Here is a 23121-nt window from a genome sequence, read left to right as displayed (position 1 = left end):
GTCACACTCGCGTTCTCACTTGCACACATCCTCTCGTCTATGCTCGCGCACTTGCACACACTCCCCCCACGTGCACACTCACGCAAATGCATTGCACCCACCCACACGGCCACGCGCATCTGCACGCTCACGCACCCTCTCGCACCCTTACACACTCGTGCAGTGGGCCCCCCGTCTGCCGCAGTGACCTCAGGAGCAGGGGAAATTGAGTGTTGTTTTTTCCCCCCCACGTTTGTTCCCACAATGAAGAAAACAGGAAGGACTTGGGGCCAGGAACAGGAAGGGGAAGTGGCGCAGGGCGCCGGCTCCAGCCGGGGGGACGCCGGGCAGCGGCTGGGGTGGGATGCAGACAGATGGCCGCAGGGAGGAAGGGGGCATGTCCCGCCAAGGCGGCTCGGTCCTGGCGCCGGTTCTCATGGCAGCCCTGGCAGGTGCCACCCCTCTGGCATCCAGGGAGAAACTGAGGCTGGGCATGGGCTGAGGCGGGAGGAGCTGGCATTCAACCCGGCCCCCCTTGCTGTTCTGGGTCCCCCAGGGGGAGGACCTCTGGGCGTCCCCGGGGGCTCCAGGGCCCCCGCTGCGGCAGCTGGTTTGTGCAGTGGAAGGAGTGGCCCCTCCACTCCGTTGTTGGGGTCCCGGCGCTCATCTGGGCACGCCGTGGGCACGCACCTTCCGCTACTGGGGCCCCCGAGTCCCTCCTGGGACACGCCCCGTCCCCACGGAGTCCTGGATGGAACTCAGTGGCAGCCTCCGTGGTGCGCAGAGGCCGGCCCCGCGCCCGCCTGTTCCGGGGTGTGCGCCCGGCTGTCTGGGGTCCAGGCCGCGTGCTGCCAGAGGTGACACCCAGGTGGGGGCTGTGACGGCAGGAGGCAGGGGCTCTGATGCTCGGCCCAAGGACGGGTACACAGCAGGCGCTCGTACGTGCTCCGCACCCTCGCCATCTGAACCAGCTGCCGTGCCCCAGGAGGGGCTGAGCAAAGCCCTGGGCGGGTGGCTCCAGCCCACCCCTTCCCTGGTCCCTGCCCTTCCCTGCCTGTCCAGCCCCCTGCTTGCATACCTCCAGTGACGGGGAGCACATCACCATGCAGAACAGTGAGAGCCAACCAAGACGTGGCCGGGGCAGGCCCGCGCTCCGCCGGCACGGCGCAGTCAGAGCTGGCATCGCGGAGGCCCAGGGGGGCCCCTGCCAGGCTTCGGGGACAGACAGACGAGGCTTCCCAGCAGAGAATTCCCAGCCAAGGGAACGCACGGCAACGGCTGGGGGCCTGAGCCACCTCCACAGCCACTGCCTGCCTCCTCCTCCAGGAAGCCTCCCCTGACTTCCAACCCTTAACGCCTCTGTTTTCTTGAGCATCAGCAGTCCTGCCTCCTCAGGTGGCCACTGCCTCTCGTCCCCGCTGGGCACCCGTCTCCTCTCCAGTCAGGCTCTCCTACCTCATGCCTTTGCACCTGCTGGGCCCTCTTCCTGAGATGCCCTCCCTTTTCCCCCACAGACCTCACTTGTTCCTCAAAGATGTTAACGCCAGCTCTTCCAGGAAGCCCTCCTGGATTTCTTCGACCTGGGCTGACCACCAGTCCTTCTCCCCTTCGCTAAGCCCCCATACTCTGTCTCTGCACGAAGCACCAGTACACCTCGAGCCCGTGGGAACTGGAGCGAGGGTCGTGACACGGGCCTGGGGTAGCCCATCCTGGGGGTGATGCTGTGGGAACTCAGGCCAGGCTTGGGCCCTTGGCTGGACCTGCCCTTCACTCTGTGGAGACCCAGGAGAGGGGCCAGCTTAGCCCCTAGCCAAGTACACAGCAAGCGCACACTAAGTGCCTGCTGAAGTGTGTTGCCTCAACCTCCGTTTCCTGAGCCTTGCTCGGTGCCGGGCAGAGTCGCCTGGCTCCCCTGGGAGCCCATCCGCACCCCCCGCCTTCCCCCCACACGCAGTGGGTGCCCAGGGCCCTTGGGCTGCCGAGCCATCAAAGGCTAGGGTCACGCCTCCCTGTGGCCTTGGGGACAGCCAGCCCGGCTCGAGTCTGGCCGTGCCTCCGGCTGTGTGGCCGCGGCGGGGTCAGTTACCCCTCTGAGCCTGCGTCCCCTCCGTGAAACGGGGAGAGCCGATGGCACTAAGCGTGGCTCCTGGCGCCAGGCACGGCTCAGCGGGGGGCATCACTCCTTCGTCTCCCTAATGCCCATAAATGACCATCGCTGGCTGGGTGGAACCGTGCCCAGGGAGAGAGCGAGCAGGGGCTCCCGGGTCCCCCAGGGCCGGGGGGGACCCAGGGCCTGACCGCGCCCAGGGGTGGGGGCGGCCTCTCGGGCAACATTCCAGGGCTGCCCGGGAGAGGCGCCGGGCAGGGGAGGGCAGTGCCCAGATTTAGCCACCAATCGTGCGGGCTCCTGGGGCGCGTTCTTATCTGCCCGGCGTGGGGGGGTGCGCCGGGGCGGGACCCTGCTGGGGGGCCGGACGCCGAGCCGGGCCGCAGCTCCCAGCCCCGCGGGTGGGTGACGGCCGCCCAGGGCTCGGCGCGTCCCCGCAGGCCTGCGGCCGCCCGGCTGCCCCACCATGTCGGACGGCGAGGGCCCCTCGGCCGGTGAGTGGCGGCGCTATATTTACCCGCCGCGGCTCGGGTTGCAGGGCCAAGGCGCGGGTCGCCCAGGGCACGGGGCCCCGCGGGCCGCCGGCAGCCCTGGGCCGGGCGGGGGTCTCGACCTCCTTCCTCCCGGCCCGACGCCTGGGGGCCCGCGCCCCTGGGGGGGGCCAGCCCGGGCATCCCTGGGGCTCCCCCGGGGCAGGAAGCCGAGGCTGCTGCGGGCTCCTCCCCCGAGCCCGGGTGGTGGGCGAGCCACAGGCGGGGCCCCTGGGCCGGTGCGCAGGGGCGGGTGCGCACCCCAAGCCGGGAGACCCCACGGTTCCATCCACCTCCCCCGGGACCAGGACCCGCGCCGGGACCTGAGCCCTGGCTGTCGGCAGGGCCCCCCAAATCCTCTGGGTTTTGCAGGTGGCCCCAGGATGCCAGGCGGGCAGGTGTGGGCGGGGGGGCAGACGCTGGGCTCTGCCCACACACCCCCTGCCCTCCCTGGGGGCCGATGGGTCGTGGTGGGGCCTGGCTGCCTGTGTCCCTGGATGGCTGCCCCTGGTTCATGCCAGTCAAAGGCCAGCTCTGCTGTGGACTTCCCCCCAGCCGGTCCTGGGGAGGAGGGGCGGCCGCCTAATCCAGGGGTTCCGTCCGGGACTGCGGTGTCAGGGTGCCCAGGTTCAAATCCCAGTTCTTCCACCCTCAGGCTGTGTGCCCTTGGGCAAGTGGCTTTGCCTCTCTGAGCATCTGCTTCTAACTCCAGGTGCAGATAGCAATAATGATACCTAACCCCCAGGGCGGCCGTGGACGTTAAATGTGGGGGCGTGCGGAGGCGCCTGGTGTGTAGAGAGCGCCCTTGGCTGGGCTCCAGGGTGGGAGCCACAAGCACGGGGTCCAGGAAGGAGCCAGGGGCACACAGCGTCTCCTCGGGGGACGGTGGGGCACATCGAGCTGTCCCGCGTGGGCACGGGGTGAGCCGTGGACGCCCCATTTCTCGTCTGCTGGACAGTCCCGGGCCCGGCCGGACCTGATGCGGGACCGCGTGTGCGCGCGTGCAGGGGAGGGGGCGCAGACAGAGCTGGCCCGACGTCGCCCACCCCCCGGGCGCCAGCCGCGCCGGCTGCCAGGAATTGCCCGCCAGCTGCGCAGGCTGCGGGCGGCGGGGAGCGGACAGAAGGGCCCTTTCTGGCTGGCCTGGCCCCGCACCTGACCCGACCCCGGAATAGCTGTCCCTCGGCTGGGGACACTGCCCTGGTTTTAGCAGCTTGTAAAACCACCCGATGGGTATTTCAGGAAGGCCAGGACAATATTTAGCTGCCGGCACGCTGGGCCGGGGGGGGGGGGGGGGGGGCCTGGGCTGTGCGCTCAGCCCGTCACTGCTTGGGGGGCCGGCGGGGGGCGCTGGTCTGGGGGGTGCTGGCCGGGCGGGTCACCCCGGGCGAGCTCGGGCCGGTTGTCCCGTCTGAAGGGTGCAGGGCCCAGTGTGATGCCACGGCCCCCGGTAGGCTGAGCTTGAGGGAGAAGCTGGCGGGCTGGGGGGGCAGCGAGCGTGTTCATTTGGGGGGTGGTGGGGAGTGGGGTCTCGTGGGGGCGTCTGGGGTCCAGACCCTTCAGGGACTCCAGCCCCAGAGGCTGCGGTGAAATCGTTCCACCTGTTTTCTGGACCCAGTCTCTCTGGGCCTGTGGGACAGTGGGAATATGCTCAGCTCTCCATCAGGAGTTGTGTGACCTCGGGCAGGTTGCTTAAGGACACGTGCCTCAGTTTCCTTGTTTGTTAAATGAGGGGCGATCGTAGCTTAGTAGCACATTAGCTCCTGGAGAATCAAAAGCATGAAACACCCTCAAAGCCACGTGAGGTTTCTTAGCTGTGGTCGTTGTTTTTTTATTTTTTTTTCAGGAGGTATTGGAGATTGAACCCGGGACCTCGTATGTGGGGAGCAGGTGCTCAACCCCTGAGCTACATCTGCTCCCCAGCGAGAGTTGGGTTTTTCTCACTCGTTTGTTTTGTTTTTGTTTTAGGAGGTACCAGGGATTGGACCCGGGACCTCACACACGGGCAGCAGGTGCTCAATCACTTGAACTATAATCGCTCCCGCGTTGGTTTATTGTTCAGCCAATAAGAGAGCTGCAGTCATGAGAGGCTGGTCCACAAAGGGACCAAATTCTCTGCTGTGGCCCGTGTCCCAGCCCGTTTGGACGCACTGTCCCATCATCCCCATAGTTGATGTACAGAGGGGGGACCTACAGCCCAGAGAGGCAAATGGACTCTCCAAGGCCACCCAGCTCCCCAGAGCTGGCTTGTGCACACCAAGGTGGGTGGCCCTTCCGGGGGGTCCCACCTGCTCACCCCAGGGCTGGGCTGGCCCTGTCGGCCGACACCCCCGTAGACCCGGTAGCTCTCGGCTGGGACAACAGCCCTTCTCGTTTCAGACGCGCTAGCTGCACGGCGCCTCCAATAATTTGGAGCCTGTGAAAAAAAATGTGGTACCTTGTTAGGGTGTCAGGAAAATTCCGCGGCGCGGGAGCCGCAGCGGGATTCGTGGCCCTGAGCCCGCGCGGGGCAGCCCGGCAGCTGAGCTTACGGCGTCAGCGTCGTATTTATAGCCGGGACCCGCCGCCCGGCTCGCCGCGGCCGGCCCAGGGACCTCCCTCTCGGCCAGGGCCCTGGCCTCTGCCGTGCAGGGGAGCTTTGGGCAGGCGCTTCACCCAGCCGAGCCTCAGTTTCCTCGTCTGTGAAATGGGGGTGGGGGTGGCTGGCCAAGGCCCTCCCCGGGCTTGGAGAACGTGAGTGCTGCCGCCGGCTCCACCCACCCGGGCCTGCTTAGCGTCTTTTCCTGCCCTTGACCTACTGCCGTATCCCCACCCCCCGCACAGAACCCAGGCCTCTGGGCTGTCGCTTGCCCCCATATTTGGGAACGTTTCCCCAAAGCGACTCAACAATGCCAAGCTCCGGCGTGCAGGGCAGGGCAGCGGCCTGTGCGCCCATCTGAGCCCAGATGTGAACCCGGGCTCCGGCCCTCCTGGCCCTGCGGCCACGTCCTGTGACCTCTCTGGGCCCCCGTGCCGGGCAGGCCCCGTCCCTGCCTCAGAGGTCCTGGGAGGGTGGACGCCCCTGACTGGCAAACAAGGGACCCTTTCTGCTCCTGCACAGCCTCCCCCGAATCCCGCCGCCCCCTTTGGGGCCACAGTCACCCCGTTTGTACAGCGTAAATTGGGGCGAGCTCTTCCTCGGCCGCCCTTGCTTGTGGCCGCTTTATTGGGGGCGGGGGAGTCCCTTGTCTTCGCCGCCTCCATCAGTGCCCATCAGCGGCTCTGAGCGCCGACAGCTCCCGGGGTCTCCCAAAGGCCCCCCAAGTCCAACACTCTCTGCCTGAACTCAAGGAAGTTTTTCCAAGGGATAAGGGGTCACCCCATACCTCACTCAATTCCTTCCAACACACCGGAGCCCCCACCTGTCATCCCTCCCAGGCTGGCCCCCCCACCTCTCCTCTCGATGTCTCCCACGAGGCCCTTCCCATCCTGGCACCTTCGCGGACCCCAGGGAGCTTGTGCTGTGCCTGAGCAGGAGGGCTGGGGGACGTCCCCGCTCTGGATTCCAGGGCCGACGAGGGCTGGACAGAGTGCCCGGGGCCCAGACTAACCCAGGACGGGGACAGGCCTATGAGATGGCCGGGGAGTGGCCGGCCCATCGGGGTCACCCCCGGGCCCGAGCTGAGGCTGCGCCCTGGGCCCCTCCAGAGGCCTGCCTGTGCTTCCTGGTGACCCGGGCCCTGCGCGGGCATCTCCTCGAGGAGGTAAAGGTGAACGCTTGGATTATTTAGGCTCTTCTCACACGTGCTGCGGAGGGGACCCCCGGCCCCGGGGGGCACAGCGGGGGTTAGGCGACATGACGAGTGGGGGGTGGCGTGTGTGGCCTCCTGGAATCGTCGCTGTAGGTGGGCTGGCACCTGGGGGCTGACGACCAGAAAGGTGTCCCCTGAGCTGCGTCGAAACGCCTCTGGGGAGAGGGAGAGGCCGGGGTGGGCGGGGCCAGCGCGGGGGTCCCCCAGGGACAGTGGCCATACCACACTGCGCAGCCACAGCCCTTGAGCCACGCTCCAGCCGTGGGGCACCTGTGCTACGGCAGGGGACGCTGAGGCGCGAGAGAGCCTGGCTCAGGGTCCCCCGCTAGTGAGTGGCAGAGCTGGGATTCGGACCCGATTCCCAAAGCTGGGTTCATCTTCTCTCCTCCCTTTTAAAGCCTGCCTCCTCCAGGGAGCCTTCCTTGAGCACCTACCCTTCCAACGCGCCCCTGTCGTCGGATAATAAAACTGGAGGGGGCCAGCCTGGACCCCTGACCCGCTCACGGGCATGTCCAGCTGCTGGATGCCAGGAGACCGGGCTGTGTGACCTGAGGCAAACCTCCGTCCCTTTCAGGCCTAAAGAGAGGTGGTCTGATGGTGTCACCTGTGCAGGTGAGCACAGGTGAGCACAGCGTAACTACAGGCCATCCAGACACCCAGCAGGCCCCAGGCGCACCTGTTCAGCACCGGCGCCGGCGGGTGAACCTCTGAGCGGCCAATGGATAGATCCACGTGCCAGCGAGCCACAGCTCCAGCTGCGGGCGTTTTCATTTACGACAAAAAGAACAGTTTAGAAGATGTAGGGGTTCAGCTGGGAAAGAGTCCCCTGCTTCTCTTCTTTTAAAGTATCAGGTCAATTTCAATTGAAAAGCATTCGTAAGATAGTGAGATAGGTCGTATTTTTTACGATTTTTTAAAATGAGATAAGGCTTTTATCCCCTGTAACCACTTACCTGTTTTTTTTCTTGAAACTCTGCAGTCAAAATAAAATACAGAAATTGGTTGCGGAGGCAGGTAAAAGCTGTCAGCTGCCATCCATAAGTTCTGATTTCAAGGTTTTGCGTTCATCACAGTCGTCTCTTTCTCCCCTGTCCATATCAGCTAGGACGGGTTAGGTTTGCTGTGGTAACAAGCAGTCTCGGCGGCTTAAAGGAATCCTGTTGCGTATCTTGTTCGCTTCAAGCCCGTGGCCGGCCTGGGTGATTCTCCAGGGCAGGTGCCCTCCTGCGTGGCTCGGTTGAGGTGTCCACGTGGACCCAGGAGAGGGGTGGGGACGCCAGCGCCGGCAGGTAAATGCTCCCACCCGGAAGTGACAGCTTGGCTTCTTCCGGCACCTCATGTGCTGGAGCAAGTCGCATGGCCACACCCGGGTGGCGGCCTCAGCCCGGCAGTTGTGACCGCTGCCATGTGTGTCTCCACGTCGACTTTCTTCTCCTCGTCTTTACTTTTTTCTCTCTCGTTTGTTCTTTGATCTTCCTCCTTCTCTCTTTCTTTTCCCTCCCTCACGGCGAGGGCTGCCTTTCGACAGAAGGCAGCGAGGGGGCTGCCGCAGAGGCCACCCGGCCCAGAGCAGAGTCGCCTCTGGCTGGTTGAGCACCGGCTTCCGCACGAACTTGCGGTGTGTGGTGGGTGAGGGGCGCCCCTTCCCAGCTGCACCCTGTCTCCCGGGACCCCAGTGCCAGACCCTCGCCTCCGCGCGGGTGGGCACGCCCGTGCGACGGCGGGCGGTGACTGGCCGGCGGGAACCGGCTCTCCGAGGTCAGCCCGGGCGCCACGGTGCCGCCGTGTCCGTCCTTCCGGGCGGATGCTGACTCTGAGGGTTCAGTCGTAACCCCCCCAGAGGGTGCCCGCGCCCCACCGGCCTCTCAGCCAAGCAGGCGCCCTGAGCGCCCGGGCCTGCGGGTCTCTCTGTGGCGCAGGGTTACCGTGACAACACGCCACCCGCGGCTGTCTTGCCCTGCCCGGGCTGCTGCGACGAAGGCCACGGGAAGGAGTTGGTGTCTCAAGGTTTTGAGGCTGGAGGCACCAAGTGACAAGGTCATTTAGGCCGCACTTCCTCCCGGGGTTGAGAGCGTCCCGGCCGCTGCGGTCCTCGGTCAGGGGTGACGTCCCGGGTCCCCCGTGGCCTCCTCTGACGTCACGGCTCCTGCTGGCTGGCCCCACCGGGGGCGCCTCTCTTTGTCAGGCCCCAGCCACGCGTTCAGACCTGCCTGGCGCCACGTGGCCGCCCCCGAGCTGGCGACAACCGCTCCCAAAGGCCCCCAGGAGCTGGGCCTGAGGAAGGGCAGCCTTGGGTTGGGGACACGAGTCCCCCTGCCACAGTCGTGGAAGACAGAGCAGGCTCAGAAGGGCCGCACCAGCCCGCGGCCCCAGGCAGTGGGGGGACGTCCCGCGGCCCCGCGGCAGAAGCCACGGGCGAGGAGCAGGAATCCCCGGGGGGCCCGTCCTCCCCGCGCCCCGAGGACTTTAGCCGCCTTCTCCTCGATCACTGAGCAAACGCGAGTCAGACGCGCAGCCCGGCCAGGGCGGGACCCCACGCGCGGCTTGTCCCGTAGGAAGAAGCAGAGGCGAGATGGCATCAAGGAGCCGCCCTCATGTCGGTCACATGCTCCCGACTGCGGGCCGTGACACTGGCATTTCTGCGGGGTCGCTGAACTCCGCGGTGGGCGCCAGACCCTCCCGCAGCCCCGGGCCCCTCTAACCTCTAAGCCAAACTGTTTAGACAACTCTCAGCCCCATTTAAACACATCTTCTAGGAATCCCGCCTCATTTGTTTCGGGTGGAAAAACCTGTCAAGGCCGTGGTTACAATTACAGAGAACACCCTTCCACCTCTTCTCGCCAAGGGCACGCGTGCGCAGTCCGAGCCGGCGGTCGGATTCGGGGCTTACCAAGCTCGTGCTGCACGCCCCCCCAGCCCCTGGGGGTGAGGGAAGAACGGGTGCCCCAGCTCGGGGCTCCCCGTGCAGGCAGGAGCTGCCTTTGCCGCATGGACCCAGCTTCCCTGTCAGAGGCTAACAGAGCTCTGAAGGAGAACGTATACAGTAGGCACTAAATAAATGGTGGCTCCCTGCTCCTGGGCCCTGTTCACGCACATTATTTCACACGACCCCCTGCAGTCCCAGGCTGGAAACATCATTCCAGTTTACGGATGGGTAAACTGAGGTTCAGAAACGTGGGGTGACTTCCCCAAGACCAAACACTGAGGAAGGGGGCGCAGGTTCGCCGACCCCAACCTGGGTCTTTGTGCTCCGTGTGGCCTTGCGGCTTGAGGAGGGCCACAGGGCGTCACTCCTTTACAAAGAAGGGACCCGGGCTCAGGAGGAGGCCTGGGCGAGGGTTTTAATCAGAAGATGAAACAAGCAAATGAGGATCACTGGGAATTTCTTGGGGAGACGGGGGGTGACAGGGAGAGCCCTGGATTTGGAGCCTGGACGCTTGGTCCTGAGGCCCCTGCACCCCACTCATGGTGCTGTGTGACCTCAGGACATCCCTCGCCCTCTCTGCAGGGGTTTCCTTGGAATTCTGGGACCAGCTGTGCTGGAGACAGGCGGACAGACCCCTTCCCTGGAGCAGAAGCCCGAGGCCCAGGGGTGCCTCCCAAGCTCCAGCCCTCTCCAGAGCCCTTGCGCCCCAGCACCTCTCAGCCTTACACAGACCCCCCGGCTGTGCCCCAGGACCCCAGCAGGGCTCAGGTGCACCCGGGGCCCCGGCCCCCCCCCCCGCCGCTCACCCAGGGCTGCACAGTGTCCTGTTCCTTTGCTGGCGGGTGCTTCTCGCATCTCCTGTCCAGGAAGGGTGGCTGGGGCTGGAGCCCTGGCTGCCTTCCCTCCTTGGGGGCCGGGACCCCAGCCTCCCCGTTCCTCCCAGTGAGGGGAGCACGGATGGGGAACGCCCTCTGTGAGCCCCGAGCTGGTCCCTCGTATCCACGCTCCTCGGCCACGTCAGGAGGCTTCTGGGAGCCCCTGGCCCCCTTAGGGAAAGCATTTTGTCCTGTGACCTGGGGGGATATCTAAGATCTAAGTGCTGGGGGCGGGGGTGTGGCATCTCCAGCACAGCGGCAGGGGGAGAGTCACTGGGAGGTGCCCCAAGGGGTGCTGCCTCAGCTGCGGGGTGCTGCTCAGCTGCGGGGGTGCTGCCTCAGTTGTGGGGTGCTGCCTCAGCTATGGGGTGCTGCTCAGCTGCTGGGGTGCTGCTCAGAGCCACCCTGCTTCCGGCGGTGCCGGAGGAGCTGGGGAGGGCGCACCCTCCAGCTTTGGGGGGGCCTGCACTCTGGCTGCAGGCCAGGGCCGAGTGCACCGCCTGGAGGAGCCGGAAGCCTCTGGAGCTCTGGGGCAGTGGAGGGGCAGGGGGAGAGGAGCCAGGACGCGGGGCACTCAGGATGCTGGCAGGGGCCAGGCTCGCGTCTGGCATGAGGTTTTAGGTTATTTTCTGTCTGGACTGTGAGGTAAATCCTCTACCTCAGTCCCACAAACGGTCCTTGTTGTTTCTGGTAGGGGATGGGGGGTGACAAGTAGGATTAAGGAGGTGAAATAACAGCCACCCCTTCCAGAAACTAAAAGAGAATTTAGCGGCGTAAAACTCATGCCAGCTCCCCTGGGAATGGACAGAGCACAGAAAGTTTCCTTCTGACCCGGAACGACGGCCAGAGCTGGGCTGCTCCCGCGGCCGATGCCCGGGGCTCGAGGAGGGGGCAGGAGCGCGGGCACAGGGGACATTGGGGGTGGCGGCCACTGCCTCACCCTGCAGGGCCATTTGGGGTGTGGGGTCACAGGGCCTGGATGGCCAGGCCGGGGGTGGCCGTGTTCAGGAGACGGCGGTGAAAGGCACGAGGGCTTGGCGTGGTCAGGGGCGTGTGGGCACTGCCCGTTTGCGCGTGACTCACTCACCTAACATGGGCAGCGCGCCAGGGCTGGGCCAGGGGAAGCCTGGGGGGTGGTGAGCAGCGGGGTAGGGCCCACCACCCACCCACTCACGGCCGCCTCTGGGTAAGGACCCCCGCCTCTTGTCGGGAGGCGCGGGTGGGGAACGGACAGCTCACCCAGCCCCTGCCCTTGCTTACCCCACCCCCAGCCCCGGGGACCTTCTGTCCGGTGGGGGCAGATCGCAGCACACAGTGTCGGCGGGGGGCTCGGTGCAGCCGCAGGTGGGGACGGGGGCTGCACTGAGAGGAAAAGGGAGCCCGTCCCGGCAGGGGGTCCCGCCTCACCGTGGCAAGGTAGGATCTCCCCTCGCTGCTTCAGAGGGCAGATGTGCAGGTGCTTCTCATCCTCCCAAACTCTGGGGGGTCCCCAAGCTGTGACCGAGCCCACGGGAAAGGTCAGGGCCGTCCCACTGCCCCCCAAACCCCCTGCAGTACACAGAGTCCACGACCACAACGGAGGGACACGGAGAGAGCTGCAAACGCGGAGGTTTCTGCAAGTCCCAAGTCCACGTGGGAAGGGACACGCATAGGCAGAGAGGGCGGGGACGGTCGCTGCCCAGCCCCTCGGTGACCTTCTCTGCTGGGCTGGGCGAGCCCTGCCCGAGCCGGCCTCCAGGGAGCGCAGTTTTCTCCTCCTCCTGCACGGCCTCCGAGCGGGTGCTGCTGCGGCCCCTGGGATTGCCCGGCCGGCTCTGCCAGGCCTGCCTCTGTCCACGGAGAGCCTTGGAAACTAGCCGCGGGCACCCTCACGTGCCGGGCGGGGCACGGGCTGGTCCCAGGCAGGCGTAACCCGAGCCGGGAGCCAGGTGGGAGCCGAGGGGAGACCCTGGCCCCGCACAGGTGGAAAGCAAACGTCTGGACCACAAGCTCCTCCTGCGGCCCCAAGGGGAGCAATTAGTTTCTCTCCTGGAACCCGGTAGGGGAGGGAGGAGAGGCCCCTGGGGGCCCCCACGAGTGCAGCGGAGGCTATGACCTGGGCGAGGCGGACCGCTTCTGATGGAACCAGGGCCCCAGGGCTTGGGTGTGATCCTGCAGCAGGCGGGAGCCCCAGCCCCTCTCTCTGTCCTGCCACTGTGTCCCCAGCCCCTCGGGGTAGGAGGCAGAGAAGCGGTGGGGGGCGGACAGGTTGGCATTTGAGCTCTGCCACCTTGGGCTGTGTGATCTTTGCAAGTGGTATTGGCCTCTCTGGACCTTTATTTTCTCATGTGCACAATGAGGCTGATAAAACCTTACTGGGTGGTTGCTGAGAGTGAAAAAGTAGTGCCAGTGTTCAAGGGCAGAGTGGGGGGCACGGGGTGGGCATCTGTCTCAGGCCGAGCCTCCCGAAGCAGAGCTTCTACTCCAGGCGTGTGGCTCATGGCAGGGGGCTCCAGGCAGCAGGAGGGAAGCAGGCGGCCGTTCCGGCGGAGCCGGGCCTCAGCCTGGCCCTGCAGGCTCTGGAGTGAGCATGGCCCAGGGAGATGAGGGGCCAGCTGGCTTCAGTCCTCCCCCTCAGTCCTTTGGAGAAGGACTTGCTGAAGCACCCGTGGGGGGTGGCGTCTGGGGGGAGCCCCATCAACGCCCCCCATCACACTGGCCAGGCTGGGCACACTTGCCAAGGCTGCAACCACTGGCGGTTAGTCCACGCTTGCGTCGTGTTCTTTGAGAGCTGGCCGGAGACCCTGCTCGGTGTCATCCACACCCACCCGAGCTGGCGGGACCCCCGGATCAGGAACACAGGGCAGAGGCGTGGCTCACCGAGTCCCCAGGAGGAGCGCGTAGATTCGCCAGGGAGCACTGCCGGGAGCAGCACCCACTGTGGGGAAGGAAGCAGGGTCGGGCAGCGTCTTCCGGGGCTGCTCTAGGGAAGGCCTGCCAGCTGGGCGGCTTAAGCAATGGAAATGTGCTTCCTCGTGGAATGGGGGGCAGGGGTCCGAGGTGGGCAAGGCCGTGCTCTTACGGAAGGCTCTGGGGAAGGACCGTCCTGGCCTCTGCCAGCCTCTGTGGCTGCTGGCCGTCCTTGAGTGCCCCTTGGCTTGTGGCTGCGTCGCCCCCAGCTCTGCCTCTGTGGCCCCACGGCCTTCTCCGTGTGTCCGTGTCTGCACGTGGCCTCACAGGGACATCAGCCATTGTTGGGTTTAGCTCCCCCCAGCCCAGAGCGACTTCACCGTGACTTTCATGACATCTGCAAAGACCCTCGTTCCAAATGAGGGCACAGTCTGGGGCTGTGTGTGGACACGAATTTGGGGAGGGGGGAAGACGAGCCGTGCTGTGGCTTCGACGGAGGCCTCAGCTGGCGGCCCGTGGGACTCCCCAGGACTGTCCTGAACTGGGCGAGGGCACTGCCTTCGCGCCCCCACCACTATCAGACGCGGGCTGTGGGCCCACCTGGAAGGGACTGAGCATGGCGAGGGGGTCCTCTGAGGCTGAGACCACCCTGGACAGGGGGCATGCTGGCAGCACTTGCCACCACTGGGGAACGGGCTTCATCCCAGAAGGGCATCAGGAGGGTCCAGAGATCAAGGGGGCTGCTCCCCCCCACACACACAAAGCTTTGCGCAACCAGCAGGATCGGCAGAGCTTTCTCAAAGCTCCAGAAGACAGTTAAAGAATTGTAGAGATAGACTGAGCACCGAATCAAGAAAAATGCTACTTAAGGTTTATTTTTGTATTTGTTTCTCTCCCCTCCCCCCCCCCCCGTTGTCTGTTCTCTGTCCATTTGCTGCGTGTTCTTTTTTGTCTGCTTCTGTTGTTGTCAGCAGCATGGGAATCTGTGTCTCTTTTTGTTGTGTCATCTTGCTGCTTCAGCTCTTCATGTGTGTGGCGCCATTCCTGGGCAGGCTGCACTTTCTTTCGCGCTGGGCGGCTCTCCTTACGGGGTGCATTCCTTGCGCGTGGGGCTCCCCTGCGCGGGATCACCCCTTTGTGGCAGGGCACTCCTTGCACACATCAGCGCTGCACATGGGCCAGCTCCACATGGGTCAAGGAGGCCCAGGGTTTGAACCATGGACCTCCCATGTGGTAGACGGACTCCCTAACCACTGGGCCAAGTCCACTTCCCTAGAGAAATGCTACTTAAAAGTGGTAGCATCTTGGGCATCCTGGTGAGCACCTCTCCTACTCCTCACCTGCTTGGCACAGAGCCAGCCCGCATTCCCAGTGTGGATACTGGTTCCAGAGGGAGCAGAGTGACCATTGTGCGCACACTGGGAACGTGTTTGCTGGCCCAGTCTGTCTGGTGGTGGCCTGAGGGACTTGCCGTCACAGAACTCACCCTACATGAAGAAGGCGACTCACAGAGCTCTCCTACAGGGCGCCGTGGGACAGCAGTGAGGTGGCTGCTGAGGGAGGGATCTCTGGCTGTAGGACATAAAGTGTGGTGCGAGGAAACTGTTTCCTAGAGAAGAGGGGACATCTGTACCTCTGCAGGCAGGGGAATTCCTAGGGCCACATGAATATATGCGTAAGACTTGCTCAGAGAGGCTCAGGGAGGCCCCTGTACCTCGGCCTGGGGCTGGTCTCTAAGCTCTGTGTGTGGACGGTACTGCAGGAGAGCACTGTCATAGGTGGATCTGCCAAGGCAGGGAAAGGTGCTTTACTTTTTTTAGTTCCTGGCATTCAAGGAAAGTTCTGTCATAATCCCAACTTAAGGAGTCTAAATTCCGGTGATAACATATTAATATATCAAAATGTTCAAGTTTCAACAAAAGATTACAAAACATACGAAGCAACAGGAAGTGATGACCCAGCCAAAGGAAAAGATTGAAGCATTAGAAACCATCGTTGAGGAGGATCAGACCTGGGACCACCAAAGACTTTTTAAAAACAGTCTTTAGCTCAAAGAACTAAAGGACATGATGGACAAAGAACTAAAGGAAATCAGGAAAACACAAAAAGAATATCACAGAGGGATGGAAATTATGAGCAGAACAGAGCCGAAGACCATGGTATCAGAAAATAAAAATTTCCTAGAAGGCGTCAACAGCAGAGTGGAGCTGGCAGAAAAAAGAATTAGTGAACTTGATAAGACAAGTGAAATCATCCAGTCTGAGGAGCAGAAAGAAGGAACACAGAAAAATGAACAGAGCATGAGGAAATCTGTAGGGCACCATCCAAGCATATCCATACCCCCAACATTCTGGGAGTCCCAGAAGAGAAGAGAGAAAGGGGCAGAGAGAATATTCAAAGATGTTAGTATAGTGATTGAAATTGGCCAAATTTATTGGAAGACATAACTATACATAGTCAAGATGCTCAATGAACTCCAAACAAGATAAACCCAAACAGACCCACACCACAGCATACTATATTCAAACTGTCAAATGCCAAAGATAAGGAGAGGATTCTGAAAGCTGCAGAGAGAAGCAATGTGTCACATACAAGGAAGGGCTCCTCAGTAAGATTTAGTGCCAATTTCCCATCAGAAACCAGAGAGACAAGAAAGCAGTGAGATGACATATTTAAAGTGCTGAAAGCAAAAAATTGCCAACCAAGGATTCTATATCCAGCAAAACTATCTTTCAAAAATGAGAGAGCGCTTATGACATTACCAGGTCAACAAAAGCTGAGGGAGTTCATCACCACTGAACTAGCCCTACAAGAGAAGTTAAAGAGTGTTCTGCTGGTGGAAAGGAAAGGAAAGGACAATAAAGACCTACTGAGGAAGAAATAAAAATCTCCTGTAAGGGTAACAACTGGGGTAAATATAAATGCCAGTACTATATTTTTGGATTGTAACCTCACTTTTTAGTTCCTACAGGATCCAAAGGCAAATGCATAAAATGTAATGGGAAATCAGTGGTTTTGGACTCCTTATATATAAACATATAATTTGTGACAAGAGCTTCAGAAAGATGAGAGGGTCATAGAATTGTTCGTGTGTACTATTGAAGTTGTTATCAAAGGAAATGAGATTGTTACAGATTTAGGATTTTAAGCTTCATGTTAACTACAAAGAATTTGTGAAATCATAGGGTAGGAAATTAAGAGTACAGGTGGCCAGGAGCAGGGGCAGGGGATAAGGGGAGTTAATTCGTAGAAATGGGTGTAGAGTTTCTGTTTGGAGAGATGGGAAAGTTTTAGTAGTGGAAGGTGGTGAAGGTACCGCAACATAGTGAATGGGACTTCTCTTTGCCAAATGGTGTTTGAGAGTAATTGAGAAGGGAAAGTTTACGTTGTATATATATTCCCATAATTTTTTTAAAAAGCAATAAAATGTACAATGACAATTAAAGACCAAACATCTAATAAGGGAAGAGAGAAGGCTTAAAAGGACATTGTTGGGACATATAAAAAAATGGAATATAGACCAAAAGCTTGAGATCAATGTTAAATTTCTTGACTTGATAACTGCACTTACGGGGGCTACAGATGTGAATATCCTTCTTAGGAAATGTACACGGCAGTATTAAGTGTTCAAGGAGCTTGATGTACATCCTACGCTCAAATGTTCAGAAAATGGATTGATAGATAAATAGATGGATGGTTAGACAGAGAGATAATATGATGATGGACGGAGAGCTAGAATGATATGGCAAATGTGGCAAAATGTTAAAACCGGTGGATCTGGGTATCTGGGGGATGGGGTATGTTGGGGTTTTCTGTATGGGGTTTGTATTTCTGTAACTGTCCTGTAAGTTTGAAAGTATTTCAAACTAAAAAGCGTTTGTTTCTGTTTTTAATAAAGGCCACCTGGGCACGCCGCAGTGCCCACCACAAGGGAAGGAGGCTGCTCCTGCTGCCTCTGCCGGGGGCACAGCCCCCGTCCACTGGGCACAGCAAGCCTCATGGCCCCTGTGGGGACGCAACCCGCTCGTGCCCGGGGGCAGCAAGAGCCGGAGTATTTGTTTGGCCTTGTGGGCACCACAACTCCAGGACAAGAAAGAATTTTATGATTCCCCACAAGTGGGGTTTCTCATTCTAGAGCAGAGCTTCCCAACCAGCGCCCTGGGATGGGTCACAGCCATGTTCAGTGAGGGTCCCTCACCCCCACCCCTCCCCTGCCTGCCCACCGGGCTGTCCGAATGCGGGGTCCACTAGCCATGCGTGCCTCTTTAAATTTAAATTAGTTACTGTTATATAAGAGTGAGCATTCAGTTGCCCAGCCGCAGTAGCCACATTTAAAGTGCTCAGTGGTCACCCGTGGCCTGTGGCTGCCACACTGGACCACATGGCCCCAGAGTTAGCCTCCATGGCCGAGGGGAAGACATGCAGAGCTGCGTTGCTTCCCTCTGAGAGCAGTCCTTTTCAGGTAATTCCCTGGCTGTGCAAAGCTCCAAGGTCCTTCCCTGCTCAAGGCTGGAGCGCATGCAGGGGACACCAGTGCTGCACTGGTCTGCAGACCCTCTGGGACCCGCAGCCTCCTCCTCCTAGGGTTTCCCAGAGGCCTGGATGCTGGGTGTCCTGAGCCATCTTCTTCTACATGTGGCTTTGGACACAAGCTGGCATTGCTGCTAGAGTGCTAGACATTGTCCCCTGTCCGGTCAACGGACTCTACGTGTGGCCTTGGGCACAGCTGGCATCGCTGCTAGAGCACTGGACATTGTCCCCCGTCTGGCCGAGGCCCTCGGCCCCGGCAGCCTCCCCCCACCTCCCCCTTTGGGCTCCTTCTGGTCTCTTGCTTTTCTCAGCAGCTGGGACCCCCATCAGCGTGAGCAGGCACTGCCACCCCGATGCCACACGCAGGCGCGGGCCACCAGGAGCACCTCGCGGCCCGCCGCGCCCCAGCACCCTGGCTGGGGCTGTACTGGTTTCCTGGGGCGCCGGAAGAGAACGGCAAAGCGGGCCTCTTACAACGATGGGCCCGATGCCCTCCTGGCGTGAAGGTTGGCACAAGCCATCAGGCCCATGGTGTGGGGACGGGGCCGCCCACCTGCCGCCCCCTGCCCACCGCACCCCTCCTCCGGGCGGGCTGTGGCTGGAAGGACACCCCTTCCCGGGCCAGCGCGGCCTCGGCCCCCGAGGCTGTTCTCTTGACGCGCACAGGGACGTTTTCAGATTCAGAAACAGCTCTGCTCCCGCTGTGAAACCCAGCCGGCCAGGCCGCAGGCTCCAGGTGGACCCGGGGTCTAACCCGAGGGGCCCGGCCAGCCCTGGCCTTGGGTCAGGCCTGTGACCTCTGACCCTGGAGGAGGGCTGGCTCCAGGCCTCCCGGCTCCCCCCGTCCTGCATGCGGAACGGGGAGGGGTTTCGCAGACTTGGCAGCACCCATGTGCTCGGAGCCCCTGACGGCGAAGCCCCAAGAGGAAAGCGAGTGGCTCCTCCGCATGGGAGAGCATTCTTCAACTGAGGAGAAAGCGCGCCATGGACCCCCAAAAAGAGGTGGAGGAAACTTCCCTGCGTGCTGCTCAGTAAAGGCCGCCCGGAAAGAGCTGCGGCGGGATTCCAAGTATGGACGTTCCAGAAAAGGCAGGATGACAGAGGCAGTAAAAAGGTCAGGGGCTGCCAGGGGCTTGGGGAGCAAAGGGGGGATAAACAGGGGGCGCCCAGGACATTTCTAGAGCAGGGAGAAGGTTCGGTGTGACACCGTCATGGCAGATACGTGCATCGGGCCCTTGTCCGAAGCCGCAGACCTCTACACACAGAGTGTGCTTTAATGTGCGCCGTGGGCGTCGGTTCCTGAGACGGCGTCGCTGCCGGTAACCATTGTGCCTCACTAATGCAAGAGTAGGGGGACGCTGCGGGGGGGAGCGAGGGGGTGATGGGAACCCTGTACTTTCTGCAGTGTTTCTGTAAACCTGAAACTGCTCTAAAACATAAAGTCTGCTTTTTAAAAATCATTCATTCTGCCGCCAAGCCCCTCCTGACCCCCCGCTGTGGGGGCAGAGGACAATCATCGAGCTCAGCGATGGCCCAGTGTGATGCATGCTATGTCCACGAGGTCAAGCCGGGGAGGCTTCCTGGAGGGGTTGACCCTCTAGCCGAGTTGGAAGGGGCGAGCGGGAGGTGGCAAGAGAAGGAAGGGGCCACCAGCGAGGGGGCGGGGGGCAGCGTGGGAGGTCCAGGCAGGGTCAGGCAGGGCCTGGGGCGGGGGGTCTGAGCCTCGGCGGTGCTGGAGGTGGCATTGCGCAGGGCCCTCCCGTGGAGACGGACGGTTCCGAAGCGAGTCTTCCCAGGAGGGGCCTGTGTGGAAGCTCCTGGAGGAGCTGGCCCAGAAGGGAGGAAGAGGCTGCATGTGTTCAGTCAGCCATTCAACAAACGTTTGCTCATCAACCGTAGGCAGAGAAGGCAGGATTCCTGCCCTCGGGGGGATGCCTGGGGGTGGGGTGGGTGCACAGACAGTGAACAAAACACATCGTCCAACCTGTAGTGTGTATGATTGTGATAAGAATGAAAAGGATGGAGAGCAGTGAATCAGGAAAAGGGGGGGATGCTATGGAGAAAAGCCAGAGAATGCCTCTCTGAGAAGGGAACACTTGAGAAGGACCCAAGGGACATGAAGAGGTGAGCCAGGGGGATAACTGGGAGAAAGTGTCCCGGCAGAGCAAAGAGCAGGTGCAAGGGCCCTGAGGCAGGTGAGCGGGTCTTTACGAAGAGCCCCAGCGAGATCAGGAGGCTGAGCTGAATGACCTGGGAGAGTGGGGGCAGGAGCACTGTAAAGGGGTCTCTGCGATCCGAGGGGAGGGGGGGGCAGGCCTTGGCTTTGACCCTGAGGGAGACGGGGGCCATGGGATGGTTTTGAGCAGGGGAGTGTTGGGATCTCAATTGGGCTTTCCAAGCAGCAGCAAGTGGGGATGTTCATTTCCAGCACTTCTGAGTGACAGAAGATGAGATGTCAAACTCGAGACCTTTTTTTTTTTAAGATTTTATTTTATTTATTTCTCTCCCCTTCCCCCCCATTGTCTGCTCTCTGTGTCCATTCGCTGTGTGTTCTTCTGTGTCCAGTTGCATTCTTGTCAGCGGCACTGGGAATCTGGGACTCTTTTTGTTGCATCGTCTCACTGTGTCAGCTCTCCATGTTCCAGCGCCATTCCTGGGCAGGCTGCGCTTTTTCCACATGGGGCGGCTCTCCTTGCAGGGAGCACTCCTTGTGTGTGGGGCTCCCCTATGCGAGGGACACTCCTGCATGCTACGGCACTCCTTGCGTGCATCAGCACTGCGTGTGGGCCAGCTCACCACATGGGTCAGGAGGCCCTGGGGATGGAACCCTGGACCCTCCATGTGGTTGGTGATGCTCTATCCATTGAGCCACGTCCACTTCCCCCAAGCCCTTTTGGTCAGTGCTTGTAGCATCATTAACCCCAGAGCGCCAGACGCAGCTCCTCCAGAGGGCTGTTAATTGACCCCGTGGGTGGCATGGGATGCCCCAAACGCCGTCATCCTGGCTCACCACGGCCCGAGCTCGGGGTTCTTTGCCTCGAGACAGTTGAAGCCACAGATCCTCTGGGAGAGGCATCTTCTCTCCATGTACCCAGAAAGATGCTGGAAACTCCAGGGGTTTGGTGGCCACGTCTCCCCACAGCAAGGTCTTGCAATGATGACACTCACACATGCTCACGTACACTAGCCCACACACAAAGCCATGCACACACAATCACACACGCTCACGGCCACACACTCACGTACTCGAGGTTTGCAGATAGGACACAGGATGCCCCGCTGAAGGGGAATTCTGGATAAACGACAAGTATTGTTTTAGGGTCAAGTCTGGCCCAAATATTGCCCCTTATTGGCAGCTGAAGCCTGTTCCCCAGGGACACCCCTGACAGTGGCTTTTCTGCATCTGCCAGGCTCCTGGGACCACCCCCCTCACACACACCCAGAGCCTCCCTGAGCACAGGAGCTGGAGCCCACTTGGGTGTGGCCAGGGTCATGCCTGTTGAGCCCATCGCCCCCTCCCAAGACAGTGGAAAGTGTCCTGGCCCCATGGGTGCGGGGCAGGCTGGACAGGAGGAGGAGCTGGCCACCTGCTGGGGCGCGAACGAACGTGGCAAGTGCCCAGGACGAGGGGGCACTGCCCAGGGAGGGGGTGCTTCCCAGGGAAGCAGCACTCACGCTCCAGAGCCCAAACCCAAAGGCTGGGGACCCTCAGCTGGTCCCCCCGCCCCGGGCTTCTCAGCCCCCTTTAAGGAAGTGACTTATGACCCTGAGAAAACAAGATTGGTGGATAGGAAGGACAGGGCCTGATTCCAGGAATGACAGCGCCTCTACCTTTTTTTAAGAACAGCATTTAAAAAAAATAGTGACGCCTGAAAAAGGAAGAAAGCAAAACAAACCACATGTGTGGATAATGCCCTGGGCACTGAGAGGCAGGGGCACAATGGGAAGAGCAAGGCTTTGGCTCAACAGCACTGGCTTTGACTCCTGCTTGTCATTCACGGGCAAGTGACGGTGCCCGGCAGAGCCTCAGTTCCGCCGTGTGAGGACAAAGCACGCCCCGAGGTGGGGCCTGCGACGATGCAGGGTGCTGATGGGTCACGCCCCACACAGAGCCCACTCCATCCAGCCTGCCCCTTCCGAGGGGCCGCCTCTTAATTCAGCCTGACGGCCTGGGGTCCCTGACACTTCAGCTAATGAGACCCTGCAAGGAGATTTCAGAGCCCCCACCCAGCCCCTCTACCCAGTGCTGCCAGCACCCACCCACTGTCACCCCAAACTCAGCAGATGTGCCTCTCCACACATTCCAGGCCATTTCTCACCTCCTGGCCCTTGCCAGCACAGTAATTCTTCCTGGAACACCTTGTGGCCCCACCAAAGCCATCCTTAGCTCCCACACCTCCTCCTTCCCCAGCAGGAAGGGGCTCCCCTGGCACCAGCTGCCCTCAAGCCACGTCCATTGCTCTGTGGCATCTGTTCCTGAGACACTGAGCTCCTTGAGAGGGAGCACCATGTCTAACTCATCTCCAAGCCCAGCACCTCACCTGCTCTGGGCACATATTAGAAACTCAGTAAGTGTTTTGTTATTTCTCCAATGCTTCTAGTCATTGTTCTTGCAACAGACTTTATGGAGCACTTATACAGGGCCCTTTGTGCATACTGTTTAATTTTCTCCTCCCCATCAGCTAGATATTATTATTATCATTCCCATTTTATGGATGAGGAAACTGAGGTCCAGAGGGTGTAGAGCTATCACTCTAGTCCATGCAGGCATTAGGGTTCAACTGCAGGGTTGTCAGAGGGTGAAACCAGAGGGCTCTCCAACAAGGGTCCTTCTCTTTCTGCTCCGGCGTTGAGACCTTCCTCGACTCTGCCACCGCATCACGGGGGGTTCCTGGGTAGATCCCTTCCTCTCTCCCGTCCTCAGATTCCTGATCTGTCAGTTGAGCTGCAGTTGCTGGTCTCTAAAAGTCCCACACCACTGGTGGCAGCAAAGAAAAGCAAAAAATGGCCACACTTAGTTTACGTCCAGGCTGACCTTTCTGAAGCCTTAAGCTGCTTGCGACATCACCTTAATCCTGGGGCAGGAGCCAGCGTAATCAGCTTAGGGAGAACAGAGCTGCAGGCAGATGGCAAGGAGGGGCCCTGCCTCCAGCCTGCAGTGCTGTCTTCCCTGCCCCTGCCCTGGTGGTATGCATGACATTCAGAGCCCATGGACCTCTTCTGGAGCCCGTGGGCGTCAGCTCTCCGGGTGGGGCTGTGACTCAGTGGTCACACTGGCCTGCCTGGGCTCCTGTGCTGTGGAAAAGGAATTCTGAGCCTGGGGCTGCAGGCTGACCTCATGGGCCTCCATTCGGGGGCCTCGCATTTTTGTTCTCCGCTGTAGATGTCGGCATGGCTTGACCATGGAACTGCACATAGAGGCGTGGGTGGGCAGGGTTTGCACGCATGAGCTCCCTTCTTCCAAGTCTTGTTTGGAGCACAAATGAGTCAGCTT

General features: G+C 60.9%; 1 protein-coding gene across 2 annotated transcripts in view; it reads left to right on the top strand.

Moving 5' to 3' along the window:
* The first annotated feature begins 2451 nt into the window (after nt 1-2451).
* EML1 (EMAP like 1) overlaps nt 2452-23121 on the top strand; it is a 205085-nt gene continuing 184415 nt past the window's right edge. For both annotated transcript variants that reach the window (XM_058291734.2, XM_012522702.3), the window contains exon 1: nt 2452-2580. In XM_058291734.2, the coding sequence (XP_058147717.1) occupies nt 2553-2580 (28 nt within the window). In that variant the 5' untranslated portion in view covers nt 2452-2552. The remainder of the gene's footprint in view (nt 2581-23121) is intronic.

The sequence above is a fragment of the Dasypus novemcinctus genome, chromosome 3 (genome assembly GCF_030445035.2).
Source record: "Dasypus novemcinctus isolate mDasNov1 chromosome 3, mDasNov1.1.hap2, whole genome shotgun sequence".
NCBI classification, from domain to species: domain Eukaryota; kingdom Metazoa; phylum Chordata; class Mammalia; order Cingulata; family Dasypodidae; genus Dasypus; species Dasypus novemcinctus.
The sequence above is the reverse complement of the archived record's forward strand: the minus strand, read 5'-3'. Positions and strand labels throughout refer to the sequence as shown.